The sequence below is a fragment of the Sarcophilus harrisii genome, chromosome 4 (genome assembly GCF_902635505.1).
Source record: "Sarcophilus harrisii chromosome 4, mSarHar1.11, whole genome shotgun sequence".
In the NCBI taxonomy this organism is placed as follows: domain Eukaryota; kingdom Metazoa; phylum Chordata; class Mammalia; order Dasyuromorphia; family Dasyuridae; genus Sarcophilus; species Sarcophilus harrisii.
In genome coordinates, this window is record NC_045429.1 from 32,967,608 (window position 1) to 32,981,427 (window position 13,820).

The following is a 13,820-nucleotide window of genomic DNA, read 5'->3' on the forward strand; positions in this document are numbered from 1 at the left end:
GTTTTTCTTTAGATTATTTAAGTCATCCAATTCATGGAGAAATGTAGATTGCAATAGTGGTCCTGCTTTGGATTTTCCTCTTGGCCCAAAAGAAAATCTTAAAACTAAGATGAACGAAGAGGACTTATGGAAAAATTGTTTTAGTAAGCAGAAGACGCCATATCCAGATGTTAACCTCTTTACTACAAAGGAGGCTCTTTTTGCTTCTGATCTTGGAGAAGGCATTTTTGAAGCACAAAATTCAACAAATACTTCAGAGGCTTTTGGTATTCAAGGTAATTTTAAAATGATTTTGTAATTGTTTTGAAAAAGTTTAATTAGAGAAGTACAGATAAATTTAGTACTTCTGGTAAGTTACTACTTTAGTGGCACATTTTTCTATATTTTTCTATTTTATTTCATCTTAGTAGTATAATTAAAATAACCACTTGAAAGACTATGATACATGAATGTAAAAAATTCACTTTTTTATATGGAAAAATTCACTTCTGCACGTATAAATCTGTAGAGATTTTCTTCTATTTTAGGGTCAACAGAAAAAGATTTTGATTACTTGAAGTCTGTTACAGAAATTCGTATCCTTTGTAAAAAGAAAAAACAATTAAAATTTATGGAATTATAATTTTTAACATTTTATTTAACTTGTATCCTGGAGTACTTGTTTCCTTAAACCTTTAAATAATTATGAGGTAATAGGTCCCAGATCTACAACATTTCTGATTATATGGATGAGGGAGGCATTTTATTAAAATCAGGGTTCATGATTCTTTGGTCAGAGCATTCAATGCCAAGTCCACCTTCCTTCCCCTCCTTAGTGGTGAACCTCTTTGTATTTAAGTGCTGGTCTTCAAAAACCAGATATGGCCTATTGCCAGGATCATATTGCTGCTTTTGCAGCATGGGAGAACTTGCCAGCTGGTCCTGCCTTCTAGGACATCTTCACACAGTTAGTCAATCAGCAAGCACTGATTAAGCATTTCTTATGTGCTAGGCACTGTACTAGGTCATGGGGACTGAAAGGAAAAGAATTTCTGCCCTCAAGGAACAGCCGTTGTCATGAACAATTTAATGAGCATGTTCACTAATTAATGTACTTGTAAACATATTGCCTATAGTTGGAGATGTGTATGTGTGTGTATACATGCACATATATGTATATATATACTATACATGTAAATTCCAATGGGGGAGGTAAAATGCATCTCACCTCTGTGTATGTGGATGCACCTTTTACAAAGCATAGAATAGTCTTGGGAGGACAGGTAATATAATAGCTAAGGGACAAGAAAGGTCTCCTGCAGGAGGAGGGATTTGAACTGAGGCTTGAAGGATAACACCTGGCACAGTTGAGAAGGGCAACAGTTCCATGCATGGAATATAGCCAGCTTAAGGGCAGAGAGGTGTGAATGTTCTGTGGGAGGAACAGTGTATAACCCCAAAGTAGTTGGTATAAATTGCCTGGAGAGTACATGAGAGGCATAATGGGTGAAAAGACTGGAGAGATGCTATGTGACCAGGCTGTGAGGAGCAAGCTTTCAGTGCCAAACAGGAGTTAGTGTAGTATTGGATCCTAAGATAAATAGGGAGGCACAAGAATTTGCTGAATGGGGGATAAGAGACATGACCCATGAGGTAATGCTGAAATAGAAATGGCAAGCTTTCGCAATTGATTAGATGTGTAGGATAAATGAGAGTGGGGAAGTCAAGGATAACACTGTAGTTCTGGATTTAGGTGACTAAAATGATAGTGGTGCCCTTATAGAAATTGGTGAGCTCAAAAGAAGGGTAGGTACTGGGTAAAGATGAGAGCTCAAATCCGTCACAGAATGGAGTGGTGAAAGAACAGAGAGCATCACCAGTTCTGTCTCTCATTAAAGTTATAAGTCATAGATCTGTGGGGGCCAAGAAGGGGACTTTTGCCTGCCAGGGTGATCCAGAGAAGGCTTTCAGCAGTAGTAGGTTTGTCTGAAAGGTAATTTGCAGTAGTAGTTAGTTATGAGTTACCAACAAAAATAGAAGAGGACTGAAGATATTGCTTCTAGCAAGTGTGGAGGCATGGGGAATTGTATAGTGAAATGTTTTGGGGGAAATTGAATTGAGAATGTGCCATATTTGTTTTTCAGTCAGTGATAGGTTATAAAACACCAAGTTTTTTCCTTTTCAGAGGAAACGGTGAAAGGTCTAGAGGCCTGCATCTCTACTTTTAAGGTTAAGATTAAGGTAGCAAAAATGAAGTATGGAAAATGTAATTCTAAAAGAAAATTTAAAAAAAAACTGAAGAGGCAGAAGGGAATCTTAACCTGGAATAATAGCTCAGAAGGTTGCAGAATATGATAAAGAGAAAGGACTCCAGAATATTTTGAACTGAATTTCTGAATAAGGGGAATCTAATTCTCTTAGGCTTTTTGTGCTCCATGTAATGGTACTATTACTGCATAGATACCGACAGGAGAAAGGCTATCCAATATGGTCCAGAGGCAAAAGGAACAAGTAGTTACTAATGGTATATTTAACACTGCTGCCAATTGAAAGTAAAGAGGAAAACAAATACAGGAAGTGAACAGTCAGTTATGAAAATGGTATCTGAGGACATTATTTGGATATTTGGATTAAAATATAGGGATAAATGTGTTGTAAGTCTTGGACTTAGTTTATTAATTTGTATATTTATTTTCTCTACTTACATGTAAAAACAACATTTTTAAACATATTTCCTTATGAATCATGTTGGGAGAGAAAAATCAGAACAAAAGGAAAACACGAGAGAAAAAAAACAGAAAAAAAAGGAAAAAACCTGAACATAGTATGTTGATTTACATTCATTCTCTGTAGTTCTCTCTTTCTGGATGCAGATGGCATTTTTCATCCAAAGTTTATTGGGATTGTCTTGGAATAGACTTTTTTTTTAAATCAACTTCACAAGCATGAGTTGTTTAAAGCATGGTTAAGTGGCAGGTTGTCTGAAAAAGACTGGGAATCTGAGTAGCCTGAAAACTTAGCCTAAATCAACAGTGTGATGTGACATCCTCCCCAAAAGAAGGCTGTATTAATGGGCATAGCTTCCAGGAATGAGAAGGAAATAATCTCACTGTAATCTCTTCAGGTCAAATATCATCTGGAGTATTTTTTATTAAATTCTAGGTGCTGCAGTTTAAGAAAGACCCTCCTTAAGTTTTAGTTGGTTATATTGGGGTAGAAGATAGTTGGTGATCTTGTTTTCTGGCAACAGTGTGTGAGGAAGGAGGCAGGTAATGATACCTATCCAATAAGGACATGTGTTAAAGGAAGCCACTAATCCAGGCAGCCTGTAGTATAGGGTGCCAGTGCTTCCTCCCTTCTATTGGCAGCAGTCCTTTCCTTTCTCCTGGAAACCAAGTCCCATGAATTATGAAAGAGAAAATGAACATATTTACATAAATAAATTTGCAACTGTTTTAAATATTGTTTCTATCATGCTTAGTGCCCATGTAGGAGAAACTATGCTTATAGAATTCATTTAAGTAAATAGCTTATTATGGACTAGAGCCCACTACTTGGGACACAATATAGTTGTATTGTATGCTTATAGAATTCATTTAAGTAAATACCTTATTGTGGACTAGAGCCCACTACTTGGGACACAATAGAGTTCTAATGGCAAGAAATTACTCTTAGAAATTATTTTTTTTGTTTTTACCATTTATTTTTCCATTAATAAATATCTTAAAAATTGATCTGCCCTTTCTAGTATAACATCCCTCCTACTCATGAAAGAAAGAAAGAAGGAAGGAAGGAAGGAAGGAAGGAAGGAAAGAAAGAAAGAAAGAAAGAAAGAAAGAAAGAAAGAAAGAGGAAGGGAGGAAGGAAAGAAGAATAAAAAATAAAGCCTTCAATACAGAGCTACTTAATCTGGTGAAACAAATTCTACATTAGCCATTTCTGAAAATGTGAGCCCGTTCAATTTTTAATTTGATTAATAAAACAATAATAAAATTAAACTAAATATTAAAACTAATAAGACATTGCTGATGCCTAAAATCTATCAAAAGATCTACAAAAAATGCGAAACCAAGTAGTCTTGATAAAATCTAAAAAAGGTTCTGGTCAATTGGAGCCCATTTGGAATAAGGAATTCATGGGATACTGACTCTGACAATGAGAGCTACAACTGTAAACTATGGAATTTCCCACTGGCCTATCCACACTTGCTGTTTCCCTTAAGCTACTACCTCTCCCTAGATCCTCAAAATCAGAGTTGACTTGGGCCAGGGACTGTTGCAGAAGGGCTTCAGCATCCTGGCAGCAACTGATAAAAGAGAGGGGTGCATATTCCTTCTCACTAGCCATCTAAATTAAATTAAATTAATGGCTAATTTCAACAGACTGTTTCATTATCTGTAAGATAGTAAAGAAACTCTGTTGTGGTTTTTTTCAAGTTTTTCATTAAAAAGACATGTTCCAATTTGAAGAGAATGATTTTCAAGAAAATTTTTTGTGATATATTTCTGTGGTGAGACAAATTCTCTTATTAAGATCCTGTTGTTAGTTAAAACACAGCTACTCACAAGTGTAGACTGATTTATTTCCTAATAGAAAGTTCATTTGTTGTCAGAGCCACTGGACTTCTATACTTTATTACTTCCAAGTGTATATTTAAGTTGGAAAGATAGAAAGAATTTTATATAATTTGAGATTTTTGTAGAGTACTTGAGTCAGAAATCATTTTAAGAACCTTTTTGAATATTTTAATATATATGAATGCTCCCAACAATGCTAGATTTTTCAGAATGGCCCTGCCACAATACTCTTGTCATTTTCAGTTCTGTGGAAGTTTCTTTTTCCCATGATATAACATATAATTGCAGTGACACCGCTGAGAGTTTGTTGAACCAAAGCAAAAATGTGGTGTCAAGTGATGATAGTGATAATAAATGATGTTAGCAGTCAAGTTCTCTGTTGAGCTAGGAAGACTGATTCTTCATCTAGTCTGAAGCAAACATTAGTTTTCCTGAATGTAAATTGATATGGAACTGCCTAACGAGAGAAAAACCAGCATGATGTCCACACTTGTGACCTTGTTACAAATAAATATTTCATATGAAAAGAGACATTTTGAGGGGAAAAAATTAGATTCTTTCAAAAGGTGCTGTATTGACAGGCACAAAATTAAATTTCCACATTGGTACAAAAATCTGTTACTGTCTGCATAACAACAATTTAAACAGATTTGGCAGAAATGTGGTTAATTTATTAAATACATCCATGAAATAGAATAATTAAAGCCCCCAAATAGATTTTTTTTTTCTTCTGGCTGCCTATATTGCTAATATGTATATTATTATACACATAATTAACTAATCACTGTATAATTAACTAGCCACTGTAAACTCTTTAACAAATTGGTACTAGGATTAAGGGATCAGACCAATTTAAGAAATAAAAGAGAAGTTTTGGTTAAATCAGCTAAATAAAACAAGAAAACAAGTTAGTTAGTCAATAAACATTTCTTAAGAACCTGTTATGTGTAATTTCTGGATATATAAAGAGAAGCAAAAGACAGCCCCTACTTTCAAGTTTATGGGCCAATATTTATACAGAATGCATTCAGCTACATAAGAGCAAGTTAAATAGTATAAATCTCCAAATATCATCGAGAATTAAACCTCATCTTCACTCAGCCATTTTCTGCCCTTTTGCTGCTGTTTTAATCTTCCAGTGACCATAATTGGGGGCAGTTAAGACACTTAGTTCTGAACTCCCTGACATCAGATATCCCACCATACTTTCTCCTAATACCCTTCACCTTTCTAATTTTTGTTCTGAGAATTATAAGATCAATAACCTCTGAAAAGGATATGTCAACAGACTGCCCTGTTCTATTCACTATTTCTGTGATTTCTCAGACATTCTTCCCTGGCCACTACTTCCCATTTTCATTATTTCCCTTATTCAAAAGTAAGCTCCTTGAGGGCAGGGACTGTGTCACTCTTGTATTTGTATTCCCAGTTATTAGCATAGTACTTGGTACAATGCAATATTTGTTCATTAAAAAATGCTTGTTTTTATGCCCAAAGGGCTATCAAATTGTGCATGCCATTTGAGCCAGTAGAGTCTTTACTGGGTCTGTATCACAAAGAGATCATAAAAATGGAAAGGGGCCCACATATGCAAAAATGTTTGTGGCAGCTCTTTTTGTAGTGGCAAGAAACTGAAAACTGAGTGGATGCCCATTAGCCGGAGAATGGCTGAATCAGTTGTAGTATATGAATGTAGTGGAATATTATTGTTCTATAAGAAATGATCATCAGGATGATCTCAGAAAAGCCTGGAAAGACTTACATGAACTGATGTTGAGTGAAGTGAGTAGAACCAAGAGAACACTGTACATGGCAACAAGAAGATTATGTGAAGATTGACTGTGATGGATGTGATTCTTTTCAACTCTGAGGTGATTCAGGCCAATTCCCATAGACTTGTGATGGAGAGAGCCATCTGCACCTAGAGAAAGGAGTGTGGATCACAACATGGTATTTTCACCTTTTTTTGTTGTTTGTGTACTTTTTTTCTTTTTTGAACTGATTTTTCTTGTGTAGCATGATAAATGTGGAAATATGTTTAGAAGAATTGCACATGGTTAACCTATATTGTATTACTTGCTGTCTAAGGGAGGGGGATGGAAGGAAGGGGAGAAAAATTTGGAACACAAGGTTTTGCAAGGGTGAATGTTGAAAATTATCTTTGCATGTATTTTGAAAATAAAAAGGTATCATCAAAATTTAAAAATGCTTTTTCATTGCAACAATACAGAATATAGTCTATTTATGATATATTACCTTATATAGGTCTGGTCCATGTTCTTTAAATTCTCTACAGGAATTTCACCCAATGTGGTGAAAAAAACAAAACAAAACAGAAAAGGGCCCCCATGTGGGTTTTTTTGTTTGTTTTTTTTACACATTGTGTCATATCATTGAAGAACCTGAACTATTCATCCTTCAGATTTACCATATGGTCAGCTTACATTTGTTGATACTCTGCATTTATTAATCACATTCTTAATGCTTCAGCTTCTTAAATTGTGGTTCATGACCCCATATGGAGTCTTGTAACTGAATTGGGATTGCAAAATTATGATTTATTATTGATAAATGTTTGATTTGTATACCTATTTTTTATATCTATGTACCCCAGGTCACATAAAAATTTCTTGGGCGAAAAGGAATTGCAAGTGGAAACATTTTTAAGAAACCCTAGCTACTATTTGGTTGGTCATATGTTATAGTCTACTCATATTCGTCAAGTGTCTCTCCATTGCCTTTTGGAGGTAATACTTTGGAAATTGGGGTATTCTATGACTCTCAACCATATAACCCCACTAAAGAATATTGATGTTAAAAAGAGATGAACCTTCATTTAAGGAATTAATTAATAATCCTTAAAAACATTGCATAATATCTCAAAGACAGTTCCTTCTTTTCTTCTTTCAGTTCTAGGCTAAGTTCATTGTCAATGCATAGTGTTTTGCCAAGAAAAATATACTGATGGACCAAGTCTTTTGTTTGTTGTATTCCTTACCTTCTTGGTTTTTCCAATCTGGATAGTTAGGCCAAACTCCTCTGAATGATTATGGATCTCCTTTAGGAGTGTCTGCACTGCCTAGGAATTTGGTTAAATAAGCATGAGGATCATCTCTAAACAGGAGTATCTAGAGGTCCTCAACATCCATAGATGATCCTTTTTCTATAAAGACTCCCTACTGGACATCCTCTTTGACAATGGCAAGCATCTTTAGGAGCTTATGTCTCACTTGATATAATAATCAAGTTATTTCTGTTAAACAGTTTAAGGACCTGTGTATAGTTTTGACATATACATGGGAAACACCTTGTTGTAGGGTCTTTATAGTTAGTATTTTATTATATTGAATCAGATACCTTCTCTAATCAAATAAAAACATAACAGGATCTTACATTTTCTACATCTTTGTGATTGTAAGGGTGTGATGTGTTAGAGAATATTACTTATAAAATTGTTTCCTTTTTATCCCTTTATTAGAATACTTTTGATGTAGATAATTCTCATAACATGAGTATTAAATCATGTTTTTTTTTCTCTTCTATAAAAACTTTATTTCCATCCTTTGAGATAAAAATGATCTCTTCATCTTTTAATTTTTCATAGTACTTTGCCTGGATCTTTCCTTTGCACTTGCTTCCCTATAGTTTATATTATCATTATTTGTATACTTTTTTTTTTTTTTTGCTAAGGCAATGGGTGTTAAGTGACTTGTCCAGGGTCACACAGCTAGGAAGTGTTAAGTATCTGAGGTCAGATTTGAACTCAGCACCTTCTGACTTCAGGTCTGGTCCTCGATCCACTGCCCCATTTGTATATATTTCTTTTGCCTTCTTAGATTGCAAGCTTTTTAAAGACCTATGTCACATTCTTCTTTCTATTTCCAGCATCCAACTTAGTCCTTTGAATGGGGTACTTATTCAGTAAATGTTTGTTGAATGCATGAATGAACTTTATGACATTTAGAACTATCTAGGAAATGGGCAGTCTCAGTGAGGTAGATGTTCAGTCTAACAGTATATGTCTACTGTGACTATATGCCAGGAAGTTTTTAGACAGATTTAGACAGCTATCTCCTATATATCCAGAATCTCACTTATCCTATTTTATTAGGTAACTTCCCACTCTTAAATTTTTGTTATTCATTAATTCCTTGATACGATCTTAAGCTGTACAATTTAGAAGCATTTTCAAAGAATTTCCATATTTCAACTATATACAATCCCAGGCTTTGGATGATGTGAGTATGAAAATTTTAATTCAGTGATTATTGGTTTGTATCTAATGAATTTATATTATATTTGAGCAAAGGGAAATAGTTTCTGTTTCTTTTTTGTGTCTCTTTTCACATTAAAAACAAGATGAGAAAATTGTTAATGCTATTAATTAAATGCTAATGATGTTATATATTTTATTTCATGGAAGTTCTCAATTTTAATATTTTAAAAGATTTGTAATTTGCTTTTCATAGCATTTCCACATTATTTTTCCTTAAAAATTGTTACTGTATTTAAAAAACCCTAGTGTATTTTTTTTAAATGTTTGAAATGTGTCTTTAGCTTCTTTATACAGATAGAAATTTTGTGGTTTGTGCTCCAACTGGTTCTGGGAAGACTGTAATCTTTGAACTTGCTATAACAAGATTATTAATGGAAGTTCCACTACCATGGTTGAATATTAAAATTGTTTATAGTAAGTATGCTGTGCTTTGTATAAACTAATCTTTAGCTAATAGCAGTAAAATATAAGTGAAGTAAAAAAATTACATCTTCAGAATGTAATGAAAGCATTTTGCTTTCTTTCATAAAATATTCAAGAATTTACCATGCTGTCCTCTGTATTATATTAACTGTTTTCTGTCTTTACAGAAGTTGAAAAAGATAGAACTAAGTTCCCTTCCATTCTTTTCTAATAGCATATAAATTGATTGTGACTTTGGTTTGTTTTTCAGGGTTATAAATCGGAAAAAAAAAAGACTGAGACAATTTGTTTGAGATCTGGAATTTTATGATTTTTAAAAGGATACCCAAAATGAACATTAAAAAATGAACATATTATAATTTTACTGCTGCCATATATTCATAGGCGTATATTTTTGATCATAGCTTAGTGATCATTTCAGCATATTCAAGAAGTGTGCATTGTCTTAAAATGAAAAATTCTCTGTTGCTGTCACAGTGGCACCAATAAAAGCTTTGTGTAGTCAGCGCTTTGATGACTGGGAAAAAAAATTTGGACCCATAGGATTGACTTGTAAAGAACTTACTGGAGATACGGCCATGGATGACCTGTTTGAGATTCAACATGCCCATATTATTATGACAACCCCAGTAGGTATTCTTTATAATTTGTTAATCATTTAGTCTAGGAGATAAGTGGATTTTTACTTTACTTTACAAAGAATGGCTCATAGAAAAAAGTACTTAATTTTTATCTACCTGTACATTAAATTAATACCGACTTAGGATAAGAAATATGTGGCATAGCCTAAAAAACAAACACCACAATTACCTACAATTGTAAAATTACCTACAATAACTACAAGTTTCAAAGATTGCCAAAATTCCTTAGGTGACGAGCCTATTAAATTTCATAAATTTTCCCTCTTTTTTTTCATGTAGTTTTCTGTTTGTTAATATATCTACTATATAAAATTGACTACTAAATGTCAAACTACTATTTTAGTTTGAATTAATCTAAACTATAGAAAGACTTGTTATAGCTTGATGAGACAGAATTAAAGTGGAGTCAGTGGAAATTTTATGGGCAAACTAAAAAAAAAGGTGAGGAAATATAGATTATTTTAAAGTCATTTGCAAGATAAATTTAAAGTCCTTAAATCATGATTTGTCTCTTCAGGATACTTTGAGGATAAGAGATATGCCATTAATTAGCTTTGAAATATTTTGCCTCATAAAGTCCTGTGATGTCTTTGTGATTTTATTATGTTTATTATTTGCCATATTAGCACATTTCAAAATGATTTTTTCCCCAGGAAAAATGGGATAGCATGACTAGGAAATGGAGAGACAACTCATTGGTCCAGTTGGTACGACTCTTCCTCATTGATGAGGTATGGAATTCTTCATTCACTTCTCAATTAAGGGGCAAAAGGAAGATCCTGACAAAAAAGGAAGAATTGGATCTTGTCAGCTACAGCCTTTATGTCTGGAAGTGGAAATTAAGCCGATTTCCTCAAGAACAAACTATTAACAGCTTCATGGATTTAAACTGTGATTCTATGGGAACCAAAAAACCCTTTTCAAATCATTGATTGTGCCTTATTTTCTTGGTTAGGTACATGTTGTGAAAGATGAAAATCGTGGTCCAACTCTTGAAGTTGTGGTCAGTCGAATGAAAACAATATCTTCTTTATCTCAAATCTCAGAAAATTCCAAGGCTGCTATTTTGGTGAGATTTGTGGCTGTCTCTGCAACAATTCCAAATGCAGAAGATGTAAGTGAAGATTTTATCAATTTCTTTTTATAATTTAATAGGCATATATACTAGTAAGTTAATCTACACTATGTACAATATATAATTTAAAAATCGGTTCTTTTGGAGAAGAATGAAAATTTTGAGCTTAAGTTTTCTTACCTGTAAAATGGAGAAATCCTCTCTCGAAGACTATTTAAAATACTGTTAAACTTTTTTTTTTAATTAGACATATGATTTCATTATAGTCTGAGAGTTTCTTTTAGGCATTGAGAAGATAAGTGACTTGCCAAGGTCACACAATCACTGTGATGATATTCTGATATATTTTTATTATTTGTAGATTGCTGAGTGGCTTTCAGATGGCAAGAGGCCTGCTAAATGCTTGAAAATAGATGAGAATCATAGGCCAGTGAAACTCCGCAAAATTGTCCTTGGATTTCCATGGAGTAGTAACCAAACTGAATTTAAGTTTGATTTATCTCTCAATTACAAAATTGCTGGTATCATACAGACTTACTCCAACCAGAAACCAACTCTTGTGGTATGAAGTTATTTGTTGTTTATTTTTGAATGGGATTTCTATTCTTCACCATGATTAAGGTCAAAATTATCATTAATTCATTTTCAGTTTTGTGCCACAAGGAAAGGGGTGCAGCAAGCAGCTTCAGTTCTCTCAAAAAATGCTAAATTTGTCATGACAATGGAACAGAAACAAAGGTATTCTTTTCATTTAAGTACTAAAATTAATCTGTGGCATGAGTTGGCAAGTTTTTCATCATTGCGACCTTCCCCTGGGAACATACGTACTTTCTGAGTTGGATGATGCTACCTTTATGTGAAATATTATCATTCTCTATTTTTAAATATAGTTTTTTTCATTATTTGGGCAAATAATGTAATAGCTGTCTGGCATAGTCCAAAATAATCATTTTTTAGATAATATTCTGATAATGCTGTAAGTGGAAATCCTAATGATTTTATGGTATCTTTTTATATGTAGGTTACAAAAGTATACACATTCCATAAGAGATTTCAAACTGAGAGGTAAGTCTAAAATTTACAGAATTGCACTCTCAGAGTTAAAAAGGAACTAGTCTCCTCTATACTTGAGCAAATAAGTGGTTATCTGTTTTTTATTTGAAGACCTCTAAAGAAGAAAATCCCATTATCTTCCGAGGCTATCTGTTATACTTTTGGAAAGTTCTAATTCTTAAGAAGTTTTTTTCTTAAATCAACACTAAATCTGACTTCCTATAACTTTGTATGAGGATTAGGGCAAAGAGGAGAACAGAACTGTTGCAACCCTACTACAGATGTGGAGCCTTTTTAAAGATATCTTAAGATCTCTTCAACTTTTTTGGCCATCATGTCACGTTGGTGATATATTAAATTTCTATTCAGTGCTTTAAGACAAATTGTTCTCTGGTCATGTCTCCCCATCTTATATTTGTAAAGATGATTTTTGAGCTTGTAGATAAGACTTTGCATTTATTTCTATCAAGTTTCACCTTATTTCTTGGCTCTACATTTTAGTCTCCCCAAATCTTTTTGGATCATAACTATTGTTTAGTGTAATAGTGACAAAAATATTTTTGTGTAATCTCCAGATTTGGTATGCATGTCTTTTCTGCCCTTATTTAAACCATTTAAACAAATGTTGAGTACCTTTGATCCAAGCATATATATCTTTAAGGCATTACTCGAGTTCTCCTTTGCAAAATCAACATCAAATGTTAATGACCAGATATTCCATCTCCCTACTGAATATTTTCACTTGCTGTTCTTTATTTCTAAAAGTCCCATGCTCTTCATCTCTGCTTCCTGTATTCCCTGACTTCAAGTTCCATTTAAAATTCTGTCTTCTACAGGAAGCCTTTCCCAATACCTCTTAGTGCTAGTGTTTTCCCTCTATTAATTATTTCCAATTTATCTTAGGGATATTTGATTTGTACATAGCTGTATGCATGTTGTCTCCTTGAGCTCCTTGAGATCAGAACAGGCTATCATTTACCTTTCTTTGTATCTCAAGCCATTAGCATGGTACCTGACACACAATAGGTGTTAATAAATGTTTATTGGCTTACTGATAGGATACTGTTACTTTAGTACCTACAAGAAGTAATGAGGACCTGGATTACAATCATGGCTATATGAATTGAGGAAAAATGACAGAATTACTGTGAAAGTAGAACCAATAAGATTTGGCAACTGATTTTATTTGTGGGGGGCAACAGATGAGGGACTGACGGAGGTTGAAATTTAAGGATGATTCCAAACATGACTTTTTGTTGTTTTTAATATTCTTCAGTTTGTTCTAAGCTTAAACTTGGAATATTTTTTAAAATTTAATTTAATTTTATTTTATTTAATAGCCTTTTATTTACAGGTTATATGTATGTATGGGTAACTTTACAGCATTAACAATTGCCAAACCTCTTGTTCCAATTTTTTACCTCTTACCCCCCACCCCTTCCCCCAGATGGCAGGATGACCAGTAGATGTTAAGTATATTAAAATATAAATTAGATACACAATAAGTATACATGACCAAACCATTATTTTGCTGTACAAAAAGAATCAGACTCTGAAATATTGTACAATTACCTTGTGAAGGAAATCAAAAATGCAGGTGGGCATAAATATGGGGATTGGGAATTCAATGTAATGGTTTTTAGTCATCTCCCAGAGTTCTTTCTCTGGGCGTAGCTGGTTCAGTTCATTACTGCTCCATTGGAAATGATTTGGTTGATCTCATTGCTGAGGATGGCCAGGTCCATCAGAACTGGTCATCATATAGTATTGTTGTTGAAGTATATAATGATCTGGTC

At 33.6% G+C, this 13,820-nt stretch overlaps 1 protein-coding gene across 1 annotated transcript in view; it reads left to right on the forward strand.

The window, feature by feature from the left end:
• The window catches only part of HFM1 (helicase for meiosis 1), a 103,039-nt gene that overhangs the window by 23,925 nt on the left and 65,294 nt on the right, over positions 1–13,820 (forward strand). Inside the window, exons 4-13 of the mRNA XM_031968565.1 lie at positions 93–275; positions 528–575; positions 8,724–8,794; positions 9,114–9,246; positions 9,733–9,884; positions 10,550–10,627; positions 10,852–11,010; positions 11,333–11,533; positions 11,621–11,709; positions 11,993–12,036. Of these exons, the coding sequence (XP_031824425.1) occupies positions 93–275; positions 528–575; positions 8,724–8,794; positions 9,114–9,246; positions 9,733–9,884; positions 10,550–10,627; positions 10,852–11,010; positions 11,333–11,533; positions 11,621–11,709; positions 11,993–12,036 (1,158 nt within the window). The remainder of the gene's footprint in view (positions 1–92; positions 276–527; positions 576–8,723; positions 8,795–9,113; positions 9,247–9,732; positions 9,885–10,549; positions 10,628–10,851; positions 11,011–11,332; positions 11,534–11,620; positions 11,710–11,992; positions 12,037–13,820) is intronic.